The sequence below is a fragment of the Trichoplusia ni genome, chromosome 13 (genome assembly GCF_003590095.1).
Source record: "Trichoplusia ni isolate ovarian cell line Hi5 chromosome 13, tn1, whole genome shotgun sequence".
In the NCBI taxonomy this organism is placed as follows: Eukaryota; Metazoa; Arthropoda; class Insecta; order Lepidoptera; family Noctuidae; genus Trichoplusia; species Trichoplusia ni.
Genome location: NC_039490.1, coordinates 11,415,449 through 11,435,935, shown reverse-complemented (window position 1 = coordinate 11,435,935; position 20,487 = coordinate 11,415,449). Strand labels below are relative to the sequence as shown.

The window sequence follows — 20,487 nt, the reverse complement described above, 5'->3', positions numbered from 1 at the left end:
ATTTAGTTTCTTGAACCCTATATCTCACTGTTTCGACACAAAATCTTCGTTTCACATCTAATTCAATCACAGCAGTAATTCTATAGTGCAGATTAAATTTAAAGTCTCGCAGGAGGTTTCACAAACATTCAATTCATACACACAAAGACAACCATACTCAGGACAAGCATTCATGGCCAGAGTCGCGCTGAGCATGCGCGAGTGTTCCCGTGGCTCTGGCTCAGGCAGTTGAAGGGGCCCGGGATGGTTTAGTCGGTGGAAGTCCGATAAATCCCCTCGCCATGCCTTCGGCGTGGGTTAAAGACGTTAGAATTTCAACCCGGATAAAAAAAAAGGATCACACATCCGTTTATAAACAGTCACAGTGTGTACTGACCGGTGGTCTTGTAGGGCGACATCTCGAGCACCTTGTTGGCCCACTCGGCCTGCATCTTGTCCAGCGACTGCTCGATGACGTACTCCTTGCTGGCCAGCTCGCCGATGTCCGCGATCAGCTGGCCGTGCGCCGCCACGCCCTGCTTCATGCACATCTGGAACGTCTGCTTCTCGTTCATCGTCACCGTTATGCCTGACACATCAATTATGCTGTATTAATCATAGACGCAACAAGTGGGGCCACAACATTATAAGGCTGTATTATCTTTAAAATGTTCTTGCAATAATGACTGCTATATTGATGACGTCAATTAACAATATGTTAACTAATGTTAAGTAATAAAACTTTAACATGTAAAGAAAGTTTATGCAGTGATCACCACTCACTACAGATTGGTGATTTTATATTTTATCAGTGTTCACAGTTTGTCAATGCTGTCTTATAATTAAATTATCATAAAAATCACGTTAGTACTTTGCTTGCGTTGAGATTAACCCTACAACTCGTAAATGCGATCCATAAATAGAACTGCAAGACCTGCCATGACAAATTGACAACACTATGTATTAAAAAAAAAAGATGATTAGTCAAAATGTATGGATTGTTTGAAAATCGCATAGTTAAGAAAAAAGTATAGTACTAAATTTTGATAAGGATATTTGCAAGTAAAACACCAATTCAACATGTTGCCCCAACTCAAAGTAATTCGGTATGAAGGCAGGAAAAATAAAGAAGTCTTGCTTCATGCCTTAGTATGGCGTTAGATATCACAGACTTGCACGACTACATTATACAAAGGATTTATCACTACAGATCCCTGGTCCTTCGTAACATCATACCGGCTTTCTCCATGAACTCGTTCCAGTGGCGCTCCTTCATGCCCGGGTTGCGCACCGCCTGTATGATCGGGATCAACGGCCTGAAGTTGTCGATGTCATCCTAGAAACCAAAACAATATTATTAATATCTCAACACATCATCAAAAATTTTTGAAAAAAAAATAGTCAAAAATGAATGATAATAAAAAATTGCCATCTCGTACAATAGCAAAGAAGTGGTACTTCAATCGCGCGTGTAGCTAACAAGCACTCTTTTCGCGGAATCCGCGTTTCACCAAGGAAAAAAGAGTAATGTATTCGATAGTGTATTATATATGAAAATAGGAAAATAATAGAAAATAGTGCATACAAAATCAGATTCCGACATACATATATAAACAGCTTCACATATAAAACTCTCCCATGGAAACCTCAGAGCAACATACAAGCATAAAGTCCTTGTTACCCTAATAGTGAGCGCGACTTGCTGCACTTTGGGCAGCTCGGCGAAGGTCCGCACGCACTTGATGATGGTCTTGTAGTACTCGTTGACGAGCGGCTCGATGGTGTCCGCGTCCACGTACATCAGCGGGTTGTCCAGCCACACCTCGCGGGCCTTCAGGAAGTCTGGACACGATCACAGCAGATTCATAATTAACAACTATGTGACTATTTTTTTCAATTGAGATGGACTTAATAGATACTCTGTAATCAACCTTAATCTTCTTGTTTAGACGGAAGGATTCTTATGGACACACCTCCCAGAAGAAAAGCCGATCTTCTATCGAGGTCAAGCCACGTAGATAGGAACAGATTAAATTAGCTAGGCGAACATTTTTGATCAACTGACTATAACTAAAGTACTAAGTCTACTACATTTGTTCAGTGAGTGATTACAGCAAGTCTTCACGCACTTTGTAAACAAACCTAACAACTCCTGGGCCACCTCTCTCCGGCCGTGTCGGGTTGTCTTCCTATCGGGCTATGTGAGTAAGGAAACAGAGAGTCAAGTGCACTTTCTATGCCCATCTGTTAGCTCACACGCTTGCGACACTAACTGTCGTGAACAGATTTAATCAGGTCATATCCTACTAATATTTTAAGTGCGAAAGTTTGTATGTAAGTTTGCTCCTCTTTCACGCAAAAACCAGTGAACGTATTTAGACAAAGCTTGCTGTACAGATAGTTTATAAGCAGGATTAAGACATAGGATAGTTTTTATCCCGATTTTATGTTTCCGTGGGATCATATGAGAACACCAAACATATTTACCTGAAGCGGTGACCCAAAGGTTCCTGTAGGGCTCGAACTCCTTGACGAGCTTGTTGAGGTCGGCGAAGGGCACGACGGGCTGTCCGAACAGCTTCTGGCGCTGGTTGAGGATGCGGCCCCAGTCCTGAGCGTCCTTCATCGCCTTCCACGCCTTCTTGATGTCGTTGGCTATCTCGTGCACCTGGGTACAACCACAAAAACACATCAACACCCGTACTCACTAAAATGCCTATTTGCACTCGGCAAAGATGATGCTGTAGATATTTTTCGCCGTTTCTTCGAACTCCTTCGAAACGACTCGACCGGTTCTCATGAAATTTTGTGTACATGTTGGGTACGTCTGAGAATCGGCAAAATCTGTCTCTCGGCGAACTCAGTTATATGGTAAAACAAAATTAGCTGGGATAGCTAATATTACTCAGCGCTTAAGAACAGTTACCGTTAAAAATAAATATATATTTTCCCTCAATATAAGCAAAGCTTGTATTATGAGTACTAGACCACTGATAAACATACTATATTTATAAATACATACATAATATAGATAAATTACACCCAGACACATAAAAAATGATCGTACTCATCACACAATCATTTTGTTGTCCTGAGTGAGAATCGAACCCACGACCTCCGCTATATCAGTCAGGGTCACCAACCACTGGACCAACAGGCCAGTCTCTGGATAGGTAATATATAAGAGTGGGAGCGAGTATATTGGTCTGACCTTAGAGAAGTCGTTCTGCAGCGTGAGCGTCATGCACTGCGCGGTGAACATGTCTATCTTGTCGTACAGCGTCTGCTCGTCCTGCATGTGCAGCTTCCAGAACTTCTCCTGCTCCTCCTCCAGGAACTCGATGGTGGCGTCCACCTGCACCACACATGTTGTGTTTTATCATTATTTGTTGAACCCTTCTAATGTGAAAACGTACAACATTAACTGATTGAGATTGTCCGAAAGGGTTACCGTGGCCTTGTCATTTGTAGGGCAAAGGAAGAAACATGAGTGGATTTTATTCAGGTGAAGTGTGACACTATCTTTCGCTCAGCACAAAGCAAAATTTTAAAATATTACAAGAGAATAGACGTTTTTAAGGTATTACCAGGAGGATATGATTTGATGACCTGGATCTATTCTTAACCACCTAGACCCACTAGCAGACACGAATCTGCGACTAATGGCTAAAAATATTAGTTGTATATTTACGCAGTTTACGCAGTAACAGGCACACTCAGCTAAATAAAAACTCTATTTCAATGTAATAAAATCCTTATTACAATGGGTTATGACTTAAAATTCAAGAAGTACACATTACAACACAGCGGTAAATCTTTAATTGTTGAATACCCACTTGTTTAGTTATTTGAAGCGGCCAACCGATGGCTTCCCATAGAGCTTTAAAATCATCATTTTCTAGAGGCATGAAGAACACGTCTAGAACTTCGTAGTCCTGTGAACATAAATCTATATTAACCTTATGTATTGCAAAATAGATACTAAATTCATTTCCTATATTGCACCTTGAGGCACAGACTTTAGATGAGGATATCTAGCAGACGTATAATTATAAAAAATATAGAAGGATAATAAACATGGCGCTTCCTCTCTCCGATTATTTTAAATTTCAGTCTATAATTGTGTTTGTATTTTCTTTCATCAACCTGTTACTGTACATTACTGCACAATTCTGTGCCTTTGTATTTCTATAAGCACCTTAGTTTCTAAACAGATGGACAGCATTCCAAACACAAATTGCAAATCAATTATTGTAATTTGAATGCAGTTGACACGAGTGACAACCAAACGCGCAATTCGTTCATTTGCAGTCAACATGCAAACAAATACGGATGGTAGCACAGTACACACCCGTTTCATTTAAATTCGCTTGATACGAGAAAAGCAAGGAAGAGAGAAAGATGACGGAATGGGTGGATAAAGGAGAAGTAAGTAAGTCTTACCGCGTGAACCTTCCTCATGATGTCGTCCTGCGTCTTGAGCGCGAAGGGTATGGACTCCATCCACTCGCGGATCTCGAACACGTGCTCGATGGTGTTGGGCTTCTCGCCGAGCTTGCGCATGATGTTCTTGTAGGCCGTGATGACGTCATCCACCACCAGCCGGACCTCCTCCGACCACATTATCAGCAGCGCCTTTATTATGTCCGACCGTTTGTTCACCAACACTTGCTGTTACACGACAATATTATAAGTTTAGAAATGGATCTGTTATTGTAGCACTGAGTTTTGACAACAACTTAGGACTCTTACCTAATAAATAAAAATAATCTGTGATTCATAATCTAAATAAAATTAGCATCCTCCTCTCTTCTACATTGCCGTGCCCTACAGGGTCCAGAGTGTACAATACTAATATTATGTAACACCTTTTCTAGATATGGAGAGCAATAAAAATATTGATTATTGAGTATTGATCTGAGTGGCTATGAAAGTCCAAATTGGTTCAAAATGAGATTCACTACGAATGTCTTACTTGGGTCGTAAGTCAAGTGCTACGAATATCGAGTGCTACGACGGTCGATTAATGCTACGGGTGTCTAGAGTTACGAAGGGTTAAGGCCGCAATCGTCAAATGTATCGCTAGGTACAAAAACTGAATCGCGAATAAATTCCAACTTGTTTCAAAATGTATAATAAAACAGCCATGTTTATGGGGGTACCTTCAAGGTGTCCACGTTAATGGAGAAGGGTCCGATATTGATGAGTTGCGGCAGGCGCCAGATGAGGTCCTGCTTCGCGTCGTAGTGGATCTGGACCTCCTCGCGGGTCTCTGACGCCGAGTGCTTCTCGGAACGGAAGTTCCTACGAACATTTCGTTTTTATTTACTATTGGATTCAGGCTATTTAATTAATACGTCCGATCAAGTAAGATTTGTTTATTGTTAATTTAGAACAGAAATATTGACAACAGAACGAAAAAAAACAACAAACGCTCCTTAAGCGGCAGAAAAAAACATTTTAATTTCAAACTTGTCATCTATGAAAAGGAGATCCGACGTAAGTCCTATCATAAAATTTATAATCTAACATTTACAATAATTCTTGGTTATTGGCCACGACATTTTACCAGGTATAGCAGAGTCACTCACCACTAGCCCAACACTACATCGTACATACAGTAAAGATGTCTCACTCGACGTAGCTGTCGATGTCCAGCACGTAGATGTCCCGGTAGCACTGGTACTGGCGCATGTAGGCGTACAGCGGGATGATGGCGCGGCGGTACGCCTTCAGCAGCCGCTCGCGGTAGTCCACCACGTTGGGCTCCATCAGACCTTCGGCAACATATCATCATCATCAGTCTATATTCGTCTACTGCTAGACATAAGCCTCCCCAATTGCACGCTATCGAGATCTCGACTTCCGCGTTAAGGAATTTAATCCCCGTGTAACATTCAAGTGTCATGCACAAAAACACCCAGACTCAGAACAAGCTTTCATGGACAATACAAAGTGCTTGTCCTAACCGGGGATCGAACCCGCGACACAACACGCTCAGTCGGTTTTGGAGATGTTGAAGTTGTCTGATACAATTTCCAAATAATACATTTATGTTTGGAATTTGATTCAGTATACCACTTATACGCCATTATTGTAAAAGTAGATGGCGCTACCTATAGATGTGAGAAACAACTCCTTGTCGAAGACCAGGCCGGTCATGATCATGGGGTGCACCTGCGGGATGAAGTGGCAGCGGTACAGCATCTCCCGGAACAGCCTCTGGATCACCACCTACAACACAGATAAGACTACTTTAATTATATTAAAATCGTTCATCCATAACCTAAAATGAACTTAAATCCGTGTGTCTCAAGATATAATACGCGCTAAAAGCGGTGGAGAGCTTAATATTTTAAAATTAAATCTCATACACGACTCGAACCTCAGCCTATAGCTGTCTACTGATGTACATAGGCCTCTCCATACGTTCTCCAGCGCGACCCTTTCATTCATACCACACATACAGATTTTATAAATTGAAAAATGTCCTTAAGTTAGTAGATAATACAATGTGGTGTACCTCAAACTGCGTGGGGTCGGTGGTATAGTAGGGCCCGGTGTCGGCCATCATGAGGTGGAAGTAGAAGAGCGTGACGGTGGGCGAGCGGAAGGGCGAGTTGATGAGGTCGCTGGAGTCCCACTCGTAGTCGTCCGGGCACCAGTACGTGCACAGGCACGGGGTCTCCAGCAGCGACACCAGCATCAGCATGGACTGCTCGATGCAGTAGCGCAGCGCGTACTGCCACCATGACACGCTTAGCCCAGGGAGACCAACACTGGGACTTCATAAGCTAACATGATCTTTTTATTTTTGTATAGCGGCGGAATCCTCATAGATACCCACTCCTTCGGGGTAGGTAATGGGTAGTGTCAGACTCTTACTGATTAAACCTGAACCGAAGTAATACGTCATCCGCGTTTTTATGTCGGTATATAGCAATGCGTTGTAATAATTCATACACAGGTTAACGTTATCTAAGCTAACAACGGCCTCCCTTAAATCCTTCCCAATTGTAATGTAATAATTTATCTAAAGGCTAGTTTCCATCGAAATAGCTGGTAATTTTAGGATTTAAAATTAGTTGCATATCCTAAAAAAATGCCTACTTTTATCACCAGGGACCTTAAAAATTCAGAAGAATGATGATGATGTTTACCGAAAAAAATATTATGCGTTTAAGTATTATGCGTAATTTCGATAGAATTTGATTCTTGATAGAATAGGACCTCTTGAAATAATACAACACAACAACACACTGCACAATGTACAATAATATTTCTCTTCTACAACTTCAATAATATTTTGTTAAAAACATTGTTAGGATGATTCTTAATTAAAAGAGTCCTAATGCATATATAGTACAGTGTGAACGTGTCCATAACAATGTATGGACCGCGATATTGTTGAGCTATGAGCTTTATATATATCCTATTATATTATAGCGTAGTCTGAAATCAGCTTTATATTTCAAATGATTTAGGTACCTGCATCCTAAATCGTACGAGCTGCATGAACCTGGCCAGTTTGCTGACGCCGTAGAACTCCCATTTCTTTTCATATATGTTGAACCATCTGTTAACAATCATTTACTTTTCATGACAAGTGTATTAAACATGATAAATCGAACATACAAAAATCTACAAGAAAATTGCACTTAGCTAACTGCTCTGTATATTTCGTACTACTTTAGATCTAGCATCAGATTGAGACTTTCCAAGCCACTACAAGCAAATAAAGGGCCTACTCCTATCACTGAAAGTAATACTATAGCAGTTGTTGAAGAGAGTTTACGGTTCGGGTCATAACGCCAAGCCCACTGCGCGCGACTTGTCGCGGTTTCAATACCCGCGTAGGACAAGCATTTGTGTGATCCACGAATACTTGTCCTGAATCTGGGTGTCTTTGTGCATGTGACTTGAATGTTTGTGAAACCCTCGCGACACAAGGATTAAAGTCCTTAAAGTGGGAGTAGTTTAAGAATCGCCCCTTCACGCCATCTAATGTCAGGCTTCCACATTTGTAATTGATCCATTGCCTGACGTGGCGGTAGGCCGAGGCACAATACAAATGAAAATCGAATTTACCCTTTTCCGACATCTCGAAAGGACATCCTAATGGCGTGCGCCGTTTGGTTCAGCCAACTTATATTCAGATATTTTAACATCTGTAACGGATTTATTTATTTGTTAACTACGTAATTAAGTGTCATGAATTACAATACAGTGATTTAGTCGGTGGGTGTATTTCTAAAGTATCCCAATTTTAATTTTGCATTTCCACACGCAATAGGGTAAAAGAAAACCTTTTGCTGCTGTCTGCCTGTCCGACTATCACTACATTATATCTCATAAATCATGTTTGATAAACAGTTGAAATTATTTCTGTTGCCGTTGCTACTTTCGTAAAATAGATGGTAGACAAACTCGTTGAAAAGATATTTCTTGTTTAGACTGAATTCTCAATATCAAGAATCTGAGTGGAACTAGACCGATTTTTACCTTTTTCGAATGTTTATACATATAAGCAACTATAGGAACATTATTTATGTTTCTGTACTTGCTGGCTGGTACTGAAGCTTATTAACATAATATATTATGTGTTGGAGACTGTTCCAGGTCTCACCATGGACGTGCAGTGTTGCTGCGCGGCGTCGAACTCGGCCAGGCTGGCGTTCCGGCCGTAGTTAGCCGTGAAGAACAACATCGACTCCACCTGAAGTAATATATTACAACACGAATAGTTTAATATTTTATTTTAATATCAATTTAGTTCACAATACATATCCTGGAGTCTTCATTTAAGTCTAAGGCTTAAAACGTTTTTAACAGAAACCAATAATGATTTTTCCAAGTCAATGACGTTTTATAAGAAAAGTCTATTAATTTATACCTCATAAATTTTATAAAAAAAAATCTAAAATCCCACGTTTTTAAATATCACTCCATTAAAATCGGTCCAGCCGTTTTTATAATTGTAAATTTCACAGACATCGGGTTTGAAGCTACCCTGAAAATCTCAGCCTGCTAGCTTATCGGGAAGTGTCTCAAAATTGAGTTGCAAAAATCCAACCGGAACGACGAAACAAACAAGAAAAGAGGGTGTATGAAAACATGAAGAAATATAATCTCTTTAGAATATCATGTACTTGAGAAAATAGGTTTAAACATATCTGATATTATTATGTTAGTGTCCGTGTATTTATACCTTGAGACACTCGTCAACGACCAGGTGTATGCAGGCCACGGACTCGGTGAGCACGTACAGCGAGTGCCACTGGTTGTACTTCATGCGGCCCGGGAAGTCCTCCATCACGCACGGGTAGCGCCCTGGACACGACCGACGGACAGGTAAAACAATTTAATAGAACAAAATGTGTTGCTCACCGGAACAAGAACCGCCTATATTTTTCTAGGCAATTTATAAACTTTCGTGGAATTTTAAATGAAAGATAAATTATATTATTTTACGGCCATATATATGCATACGGTCGGCCGTTTGGATACAGAATTTGATTATTGTTAATAAATAATTAAATAATAATAAATAATTGTGATTATTAAGACACTGTTAATAAATACATAAACATACTTCAGCCGAGAGTGCCATCTACGTCTAGGTCTACCACAATAGCGTCGGTTTTGTGTAAAGTTAAAAATAAAAATCATCAGTTCACCCTATAGCTGTCCACTGCTGGACATAGGCCTCTCCAAACGTTCTCCAGCGCAACCGGTTCATTGCCACCTGCATCTAACGAGACCCAGCGGCTTTCACCAGGTCTTCGGTCCATCTGGCAGGTGGCCGTCCCACGCTGCGCTTACGTTAAGAAGACCAATTTGAAAGTTACCATAATCAGGCACTGGGGCCACGTAGTCCTTCGTCGGCACATCGATGAAGTTGTACAAGTCACTGTATTTCTGTATCGTGTATATTATTTTCATTTTCCCTTCCATCTTCCTGTACAGCAATTCTGCCTGTAAGTTACAATAGGATATACTTTATTGTACAAAAAAGTTCCTCGTTTAGGCATTTTCCCAGCTGGTTTGATGTTGTCTGCAGTCTGTTGGATACAGTTAAATACTAGTGTTTTACATGATGCGACTGCCTATCAGACCTCCTCAACCCTGTTAAATAAGCAACACGTAACCCTTTAATCAGACTGATAATCAGACTTTCCTGCTTCTGACTACCTAAAACGACTAGCAAAGATGTGTAAATACCAAAAGCAGCCGGGGCCCACAATTTAACGAGTCTTCCGAAACATAGTGGAACTCTTCTTTATAAAAACTATCGTGAGACTGATTCATTATTGAATGATGTAACGGTTTGCTCACACGTATTTATCGGAGTTCGACTCGTGGTCCCGCGTCAGCTCATGATTAAGGAATCCGGTTGGGTCCGAAACTAGTCGGGCTACCCCGATAAATACGCATGAGTAAACCGTTACATCATTTAATAATGGTGGAACTCGTTCTGACATAGATGGTCACCCAGCCATGGACCGACATTATGGAGCGTAGTTTAACCTGTGATCGATCAACTTGTGCAGTTGTAGTTTAAATATTATTATGCCGCCAAAGAAGCGAACATGACACAGAACCTACTAGGCACTTTACCTAGTAATGGCTACGTAATGCCTATTATTCTAAGGAAAGTGATTTAATTAATGAACATTCAAACAGAGTGAGTACTAACTACTATTTGAGTTACTAACTATTGAAACCTATCTATCATGACTCATATTATTAATGGAATACTTACCCTAACCGTGTGTCAAATTAATGTCGCTAATATAGCGCCAAATTGTATATTGTATACATGTATATACTTACTTCATTTCTGAGCGCGTTCATGTGGTCCTCGTCGACTTCCTTCGCCTGGCGATGAATGCGAACCATCTTGATTATTTTAGGCATGTTATGTAGTGGCATCATGGGCAAGCCTTCCAGCAGCAGGCAATCCAAATACAGGTAGAACCTGCACGATACACAAAGACTTAAGACAAGCATTGGTGAATCACACAAACGCTTGTTCTACGCGGGGCTCAAACTCACGACACGACGCGCACACTGAGTTGGGCATGATGACCTCAACCAAATTAACAGTAGAAAAATACTTTTTCATAGGCTCTTATTTTACCCACTGTCACGATGAAACAAATTCAGAACCTCGGTAGCTTAGTTGGTAAAATTTTCTTAAATTTATACGTGTTTCTTAAATTTAAGTATGTGGTAATATATCTTACGTATTAGTATCATTTTCCTTAGTATGTAAATAAGTAAATCTACATATTGCACTTTATGTATGATGTATAATTAGGATTTTATATTTTTTTTTTGTATTAGGATAATTTTCATGATTATATTATGACTTTTATTTATAGGTACACCTACCTCTTGATATCTCCGCATCACCCTATGGTTGACTGGTAGAGAATGCCTCAGGCATTAAGTCCGCCATTGTACAAATATTGTAAAAAAAGTGTAAATAAATAAATAAATAAAGCGACTGCCGCTTATACCAATCAGTCACAATTTCGAGTCCTGTCCGAACTTTGAATTTTTTTATTCTGTTGAATTGCAAATATCCGATTTGAAAATGATGATAAGCGAACCTTAGATTGTTCTCGACCTCCTTTCGAAACTCGACGGCGAACTTGATGCGCTGCGCAAAGGTCTCGGGATCATCGGCTTTAAACATCAGGCGGATGCGAGGGATCCTACGAAACAATACTTCTATAAGTAACACTTTTGTAACGTTACATAAATGACTAGTGAAACTAGGAGGACGGTTCGAAAATGTCATTCCTATGGAGAAGAACCGGTGAAAAGTAACATAAGTAACTCTATTCAAAACAAATTATTACAGTATAGGCTTTTATACATCATTATTTATGATTGCATAATAGTTGTGGAAGTGTGATAGCGCACTACAAGGCATAGAGCGGCGTGTCTTTGCCACAGCAGGCCCTTAGCCTATCGCAACTGGCTCGCCTACGCGGTGAGGTGGACTCACGTGTATCTCCTCTTGCTCCCGTCTAACGCCATCACATCCCACGTATCTGTCACCTTATCATAATTCATGGCCGCCACATTGGTCCACTGTAAAAAAAACCAACAAAATTAAAATGAATGTAAATATATCCAAGTGAAGCTCGTGGCTAAGCTACAACTGCAAAAGAGGTACGATCACAGGTAAAGCTACGCTTGAGCTACGGTTGGTCCATGGATGGGTGAACATCTGTCATAAAGAGTTCCTCCTTGTTTGGCAAGTCACGTTAAAATGTGTGTCCCGGCTGTTATTATCATATCCTTGACAGTCGTTACGGGTAGACAGAAGCTAGAAAGTCTAGCAAGTCTAACTAAAAGATACTGTGTTGCCCAGGTCAGTTAGTCAGTCGCTCCTTGTTAAACATTGGAACTTAGCTGACACCGGTAAGTACGGATGCCGACCACAACATAGTTGGGAAAAGGCTGCGGTGATCACAGGCCTGCAGCCTATTTACGAGAACAGCTGTGCTTTACCCACTTTCTAGTTTAACACCCTTGTAAACAATATACTATTATTATATCAATTATATCCAACGAACCGCCTGTGGAAGTATCAATGACTACTCGGTGTAAAAGTTGTTGTGAATAAATACTAATATACCGACCTCGTAAAGGTTGTTCAGGATCTGTATGACGTCACCGTCGGGCTTGCCGGGCTTGGAGTCGTCCTTGGGTATGAAGGCGAGGCCGGGGCAAGGGTACTGCTCGCCCTCGATCAAGCCCAAAGACATCCACTCCTCCGGGACACTGCAACACCATGAAATAAATTCGACTTATTTATATAACTAGCTGTTGCCCGCGATTTCGTTCCCGTGGGTAGAAGATATAAGCTATGATTTAAACCTGCCCTGTTTTTTCACATTTTCCATTGTGCCTATCTTCGCTCCTATTAGTTGCAGCGTGATGGTTTATAGCCTAAAGCCTTCCTCGATGAATGGTCTATTCAACACAAAAAGAATTTTTCAATTTGGACCAGTAGTTCCTGAGATTAGCGCGTTCAAACAAACTCTTCAGCTTTATATATTAGTATATATATAGATTCATGAGTGTAAGGTTTCCAAGTTTCACATTCACACAGGCCAGAAGCCATGCTAATGAAGGTTATTAATAAAGCCATCTCTAAGAGTAATACTGTAGCTGTTATGTAAGAGAGGCTCCCATCAAGTTACATAGTGACCAATCTACTCCTCAACTGGTGTGATGCTGGCCTCTCTCCATATAGAGTAGATTTGAGGGTTGATCACCATGAAGAATGTGGGAGAAATCGAAGAAAAACAATTCTCACCGGCAATCAAAATCAGTATTATCAAAAACTTCCAAGTCGAGTTTCGGGAAGGGACTATAGAGGCCATAGTGTTCCTGTTCTGTGACCTTGAACTCTTCAATAGGTAGCAACCAGTACGGCTGTATACCGAGCTCGCGAAGCATTTTCTGAAATCAGAAATGGAAAGCTTAATACTTATAAAACTACTATGCTAGTTTTTGGTGTAAAATTATTTGTATTCCTTCCGAGTAGGTCGGTCCCAAATTCTAGGCTAGGTTTATGTTAGATATTAAATTAATAGATTTAAAAAATCTAAATAATAAATTTGACATTTTAAAACATGGGGTTTTTAAATGTCAAATTTTATCAAAATTGTTCCAGCCGTTTTTTGGTTGTAAATTGCATTGTCATCAGGTTTGAAGCTACCCAAAAATTTCAGCCTTCTAGCTTATCGGGAAAATCCTCAAAATTCAGTTACAAAAATCTCACCGGAACAACAAACAATCCATGTGGGAAAATTAATTTGTTAAATGAAAATATGGAACCGTTTAATATATATATACAAATTAAAATCACCTATAAAATTTGCCATAATAAGAAATGCTGAATATGGAAACAATGATGAATTTATTTATCTTAAAGATTTTTGCATTCTTTTTCATTAATATTTTTAATTTAAAATTTAATTTTATGTGACAAAAGCGTTAACATAAAAACGTGGAAAAAAATATTTCTTGCATGCTGGGAGACACAATTGCTGTATCGGGCATGATATGAAAGGTGGAAGTCGGATGTTGGAGTTCAAGTTGGGGAGCCTTATATCCAGCAAAGAGATGTGAGTAATTAAACAATGTTGCTGGCAAGCAGGACACTGACCTGACTATGGCAAGCCAGCCTGAAGCTAATTCATAGGAGACATACATTATAACATGTTCACGCTGATTTGACTGGTTTTGTTTTATATGGCTGGTCATATAGCTACACGCTCATACACTTATCAGAGAACACTTAGCCAACAGAGGTACAAACTTATTAAATTCACAGATTTTTATTCATCCTACAAAATCAGCATAATGTAACAAACCTTTATGTTTGCAGCAAGAAATTTTCTTCTCAACCGCTCAATCTTCACTAACCTAGGCAGTTCTTTAGGCAAAACAATGCTCAAAAACTGTAGTTTCGGGACAAATGTTTCAAACGGAAATTGCTGAAAAATTAATGACGGTTTTAAGTCAGTACTGATTTATAAACAGACATAATTCTCTTGGCTTTTCAAGCACCACTTACAATGCTTTCGTCTTCTCTGTAAGTCGTCCATCGGCCAGGGGGTAACAATAGTTTAGGTCTCTGCGGTTTTGGTAACGAGACAAGCATAGGCGCCAATTTATCCGTTTTTGCCTGGAAAAATAACCATATTATCCGGCTCCTTTACACTTATTTTATTAAAAAAATACACCCAATAATACAGAATATCAAATGTCTCGCATTAACTAGATCTTAATAAGATTTTACAGGTCAATTAAACTAAGTCAGGATTTATTTTAATTTGCCGCTACTCCGAACAGCCGGGGATGTCAGAAGTTCTGCTGACTAACTTCAGACCCAACATTCCTTATCTGATAAATCTGTCATGTTAAATGACACTTGAAGTTACTGCACAGAATACTTAGAGCACATAGAGATATATTATACATTCAGTAGTGTGTAAGTAGCTTAACACAAGTGTAAAATAATTGTTTATTACAGACACTTCTTATGGATATTAACAATTTCCACAAGTATTATTGTAGTTATAGTCCCTACTTGCTAATTGCTATTAACAGTCATCCAAACCAACTTCTTAAACCCAATGTTTTTCTGGCTATGCCCAGTATTTCCAGGTAATTCATTTATTAGTATTGCTAATAACTTATATAAAACTATAAAATTATATTTAATATTTTAACAAACCTGTAATATTAATTTCATTCGTTTCTTGGTACAAATATCTCTAGAGGGATCATCTTTTGACAATTCTGAAACTAATTCCGAGTAATATCCTCGCTTTGGAATTTCATCTCTGGTAGTATTGTCAAATATCAGATCATGTTGTTGAATTTTTTTGCGTTTGCTATACATTTTAATTATTTGTTATTGTTTTCTAATATTTAAGAAATTAGGTGATATAAATATCAAAGTGACGTATTTTGTCACTTCAATATTGTGACTGTTTTGAAATTAGTTTAACGAAAAAAAGTAACCAGTATTTAGGCAGTAATTAGTTACAGTTTGATCAAAATATAGTAAGAGTAAAAATGGTATGGGAATGAGAGAGACTGTTTGTTTCCTAAATAAAAAAAATTAAACATTTCATAGAAAAATGTTTCTAAAACTATTGTACTGCAAATCAAATCAAATCATTTATTATTTGTAAAACATAGGTGGAAAAAATACAGATGTTACAGGTAGTTACAGAACGCTATTTTTGTCTTTACTAACAGACATACTGCTTTCATCACTTGCACCCAATTTTGAGCAAATAAAAATATTTGATTTGATTTGATATGATTCTGTAAGCGTAATCATTGTTTATAATGTCTAGTACTCATTTAGGTTGATCATTTTAGTTGGTTTGAGACTAAATAGTGTTTTGTCAATTTGCATCCGCAACATCAAGTTGGGCTACGTAGGCTACATCTACATAAAAGCAATAAAACCCGTTCTATCCATTGACTAGCGCAAGAAAAAGAGGCAGATTGAAATAATAAATATTATTATAAAAGTAAGAGCAACGCTGAGGTAAAAATAATGGCAATGTTTACGTTTTGGTATTATTTTTATTGTCTATGGTCATGGTAGCTGGAGGAAAAAATCTATGGAATCACATCATGACATCTATGACAAGTCTTTTACTTTTTTAGTCTATTATTATTAGAATTCTCCTCGCTCGCAAATTGCAAAACTCGTGGATGCTTGTGCATCCAACAGTTTTGCAATTTGCGTGCAATACTACTAACAATAACTGTTGGGCACGTTAAACGTATAATAGTGATTATATAGTTATATACTCTGCTATTGGGTTGGAAATTGTTGCATGGAGTGCTTGCTAAAATACTGTTTGTTTGTTTTTAGGTTGTCTTGTTTCGTTTTGGTCGTTTTGTTACAATATCTTGAAGTGGCTTGGAATCCAAAGTTGTTTTGTGTTGACCTTTTGGACGAAGTTGCGCCGAAAATAAATGTAAAATAGCGTTCCAAATGTGCTGCTTTTTTTCTTAGATTTGTTACTTTGATTTTGTTTCGTCCGCATGAATCAACCATCACACAATCTGAAGTGCCTATTGTTTGTCTTAAGACGTTGTTGGTAGTATTACAATTCTGTTTGTATTTATTTTGATGAAGATGTGAATGGTTAAAGGTCGTTGTCTTGGGTGCTCGTGGTATTTTACTCTCCATGCAATCTGTCTTGGTTTTGGTGAGTTTTCTTTTGGTTAATGTAACAACTTAGTTTTCAAACATTGCTGGTAACATGGTGGCACCAATTATCATCACTTTAAGGAGATAGTGGACTTCTTAATAAGATTAAAGGTTATTTAGTCATCTTTAAAACAAAAGTAACGATTGAGTATGGTAAGGTATATAATTGAGATAAGAATAAGATGTAATATATTTTAGTCTTGTGCCTGCTCGGTCATTTTTAAGATCGCTCCGTACTAGTTCATTTCGGACAGTGAACTAGTTCATTCTATTAGTTAATAGCTCTATTCGGTCTTCGCTCTCGGTAAGCATTTCCATAGAGCAAAGCGCGGATCACTCATAGAGTAAATACGCACTCAAGGTATTACCAAAGACATTATTATACTTATACCGCTACGTATAAATAAAAAATATATAAATGCAACATCTATAATTGCTGACATAATAGGAGAATTTAAACTGATGAATTATTTTGTACCATTCAAATGTCAATCTGTAACGGTGACCAAATTATAATATGATAGTCACTATTGTAGCGGCACAAACATATTTTATCATTACATTTAAGCGAAGAGATGCATTCTCCTTTGCGACCTATTCCCACACTATTGTATTCATTTAACATATTTGATTTTCCTTCATACTTGAACAGGCTTAGGACTGTCATTCTGATCAATTACTTAGAAAATTACGTTTTACCATTATTAAAATAAGTGGTAAGACTCCAAAAGATTTGTTTTTATCTGCACAGTAGGTATCTACTTAATTTTTTTTGCAACTGTGTAAAAATAGAAAACCTAATTTGGCAGTAGGTTAGAATGGCGTATTTAAAAATCAAATATAAGCCCCGCGCGTTGGTATTGCGATGGAACCTTTTCACAATAACAGCTGCTTCGTCATCCTCGACATAAAAGTACAGATAGCAAAAATAACCATTTTTTTTGTATATTTTTGTTTGATGGCAAACTATTCGTCAATGTTTTTTGGGGTTCCGTAGTAAACTAGGAACCCTTATAGTTTCGCCATGTCTGTCTGTCCGTCCGTCCGTCCGCAGATAATCTTAGTGACCGTTAGCGCTAGAAAGCTGAAATTTGGCTCCAATATGATATCAACCACTCCAACAAAGAGCAAATTTTGAAACAACTATAGAAAATATGAAAAAAATCACAACAGTAGAACAAACTTTTTAGGAAAACTATTTTGAACATGATGCAGATAGCAGTTTTTGAGATATAGCACTTTTTCAAAAACCGCAAATTATAACTTTGTTATTCATATATTTTTATCAAAAACAAAGTTAATTTTTGCTGAAAATGATTTTATTTTGGCTATTTCTAGGTAAAAGATACGTTCATTTTTCATAGATACGGAACCCTTGTGATTTTTATCTCTGCTCCTACCTACCTACCTATAGGTGCTGCATTTAAGTAGGTATTATAAATAAAACCAAGTATTAAGAAATTAATGTTTATTTAATAATTCTATACTAATTCTTCAATCCCACTCATATCATCGTCGTTATCAGATTCAGAATCTGATTCAGAATTAGAATCTGACGATTCACTGTCGTCTGCCGTATTTATAATAAACAGTTCATCAGTTATGCGATCTTTACGCCAGTATTCTTCTTCGAGTCTCTTCACATGGTTCACTTCTTTTTTCCAATCATCTGGAGTTATTGACGCCAACGCCTCGAGGGTCAAGGATTCAATTTTAGACTCTAACTGCTCCACATTTTTTTCTGAAACCCTCTGTTTTAATAAATTCCAAATATACTCAATGGGGTTGAGGTCGCAGTTGTATGGAGGCAATCTTAATACTTCATGGCCATGATCAGCCAACAACTTGTCGATTTTGAAATTTTTCGGCAGTTTGTTTTGTTTTATTATTAAATATAACTCCAGTTTTGTAGAATTATCTGGAAATTCTATGTTATGAGCTTGGAGCCACTCAACCATTACTTGTTTCTTGTTGTTCATATTTGGAGTTTTATTTTCTTCCTTACTATGATAAGGGGCGTTGTCCATTACAATAATTGAATTGATAGGTATGTTAGGCAAAAGCTTTTCAGTCAGCCACTTTGTAAAATTTTCGGCATTCATTTGGTCGTGATAGTCGCCGGTTTTTGTGTCTGCCTTAAACATTAACAGAGCATTATCTACAAAACCGGCTTCACTCCCTGCGTGCACTATTATCCAGCGACGTCCCGGGCTATCGTTCCGTCTCACTCCAACATCGGTTGGTGTTTGCCAACATTTTTTTACGGTGTAGTGTGCGTGTATCCATGTTTTATCGAGATAAATAACAGGTTTCTTGTTCGCACCTAACAAGTCATTGTCTTTCATGCGACGTAAATATCTAGCCCTCCATGCCTGAATTTGTGGCCTTTCTATTAGAGCCAGTCTTTTTTGGTAGCACCTTTTAAATTGGTATCCTAAATCACTTTTGATTATTTTTCGTAGTGTGGTTTCACTGCCTGTGTAATTTAAGTCTGTTTTTGCAGCTGCCAAGATCTTGCGCATGGTTGGTATTTCTTTTCTCACTGTATACATACTGTGAATTATATTTCTTAATGCAGTTAAGGAAAATCCGTCGAAATATTCCTTTCTTCGTCTCTTTGCTTTTGGAGGGGTTTTCATTTTGCTGCCACTAGCTGTTGAAATGAAATGAAATTATTTATTCTGCAAATAGGATATTTTTTATCACTTTTACATGTCTTTTTTGAGAACGATGGAGCCGACATTTCCTAGCTGACTACCCTAAGAAGAAATGTCGAAACAAACTCAGGGGTCGCAGTCTCTTTTAAAGTCCAGACAATTTTCAAATTCGAGTGTATAAACTAATGCAGAGTATTTCAATAAATTGATAATATACCTGCATAAGGTTTATACTTACAAAAAAAAAAAAATATAAAAAGATTTAAAAAAATAAAAACGCAAATGAGTTGCATGTTATTAAATCAAATAATAATTAATATTAACAAAAATAAATTCATGCAAAAGCACAAAAAATGTCACATATGTATAAGATTATATGCAAAAGCACAAAACATGTCAATAATTATGTACACAAATAATGATAGCTGTATAAGCGAGCAGTTCAATCCCAAGCATTTTTATAATTTAAATAATCTGATATTTTGTAATATCCTTTTCCGGATAGTTTTAATTTAATAAAAGTTTTAAATTTCTTAGTCGGTAGCTTACGAACATAAATGGGAAGCTTGTTGTAGAAACGTATACATTGACCCATGAACGAGTTGCTTACTCTATGGAGACGAGTAGCATGTACGGCTAAATTATGTTTGTTCCTTGTATTGATTGAGTGGACATCGGACAATTTTACAAAGTTGGATTCGTTTTTATGAACAAACATTAAATTCTCAAATATGTACTGGGAAGTTACAGTCAGAATGTTTATCTCTTTGAATTTCTCTCGGAGAGAAACTCTTGGGCCCAAATTATAAATAGCGCGGACGGCCCTTTTCTGAAGCACAAAGATGGAATGAATATCTGCACAGCCTCCCCAGAGGAGAATCCCGTACGACATAAGGCTATGAAAATAACTGAAATAAACTATTCTGGCTGTATCTACATCAGTTATCAGTCTAATTTTTTTTACAGCATAGGCGGCTGAACTGAGCCTGCCGGATAACTTGTTTATGTGAGGGCCCCACTGTAGTTTGGCATCAACAGTTATGCCAAGAAAGACAGTGGACTCAACAGGGTCCAACTCTAGCC

At 38.2% G+C, this 20,487-nt stretch overlaps 2 protein-coding genes across 3 annotated transcripts in view; both read right to left on the bottom strand.

Moving 5' to 3' along the window:
* The window catches only part of LOC113499853 (dynein heavy chain 1, axonemal-like), a 64,387-nt gene extending 48,733 nt beyond the window's left edge, over nucleotides 1-15,654 (bottom strand). Inside the window, 24 exon segments of the mRNA XM_026880419.1 lie at nucleotides 377-568; nucleotides 1,216-1,315; nucleotides 1,661-1,821; nucleotides 2,467-2,647; nucleotides 3,191-3,334; nucleotides 3,816-3,914; nucleotides 4,423-4,650; nucleotides 5,142-5,283; nucleotides 5,615-5,756; nucleotides 6,096-6,213; nucleotides 6,503-6,721; nucleotides 7,468-7,555; nucleotides 8,068-8,147; nucleotides 8,606-8,695; nucleotides 9,188-9,309; nucleotides 9,828-9,954; nucleotides 10,813-10,957; nucleotides 11,595-11,699; nucleotides 11,996-12,081; nucleotides 12,636-12,777; nucleotides 13,316-13,461; nucleotides 14,379-14,501; nucleotides 14,582-14,692; nucleotides 15,245-15,654. Coding sequence (XP_026736220.1) covers nucleotides 377-568; nucleotides 1,216-1,315; nucleotides 1,661-1,821; nucleotides 2,467-2,647; nucleotides 3,191-3,334; nucleotides 3,816-3,914; nucleotides 4,423-4,650; nucleotides 5,142-5,283; nucleotides 5,615-5,756; nucleotides 6,096-6,213; nucleotides 6,503-6,721; nucleotides 7,468-7,555; nucleotides 8,068-8,147; nucleotides 8,606-8,695; nucleotides 9,188-9,309; nucleotides 9,828-9,954; nucleotides 10,813-10,957; nucleotides 11,595-11,699; nucleotides 11,996-12,081; nucleotides 12,636-12,777; nucleotides 13,316-13,461; nucleotides 14,379-14,501; nucleotides 14,582-14,692; nucleotides 15,245-15,412 — 3,259 coding nt within the window. The 5' untranslated portion in view covers nucleotides 15,413-15,654.
* Nucleotides 15,655-16,065: 411 nt separating this feature from the next.
* Nucleotides 16,066-19,474, bottom strand: LOC113499852. Of its 2 annotated transcripts, XM_026880418.1 has the most exons (3): nucleotides 19,331-19,474; nucleotides 18,963-18,967; nucleotides 16,067-18,891 (listed from the first exon to the last, which is right to left on the bottom strand). In XM_026880418.1, the coding sequence occupies exon 3, from the start codon at nucleotides 18,889-18,891 to the stop codon at nucleotides 18,229-18,231; it is 663 nt and encodes a 220-aa protein (XP_026736219.1). In that variant the 5' UTR covers nucleotides 18,963-18,967; nucleotides 19,331-19,474; the 3' UTR covers nucleotides 16,067-18,228. The 2 variants fall into 2 exon arrangements, with proteins under 2 accessions (XP_026736218.1, XP_026736219.1); XM_026880417.1 differs by having other exon boundaries at nucleotides 16,066-19,474.
* Between the last annotated feature and the right edge of the window lie 1,013 nt (nucleotides 19,475-20,487).

What these genes read in the sequence shown, in the direction of transcription:
- LOC113499852 (XM_026880417.1), bottom strand. Translation starts at nt 19,386, where the DNA reads ATGAAAACCCCTCCAAAAGCAAAGAGACGAAGAAAGGAATATTTCGAC.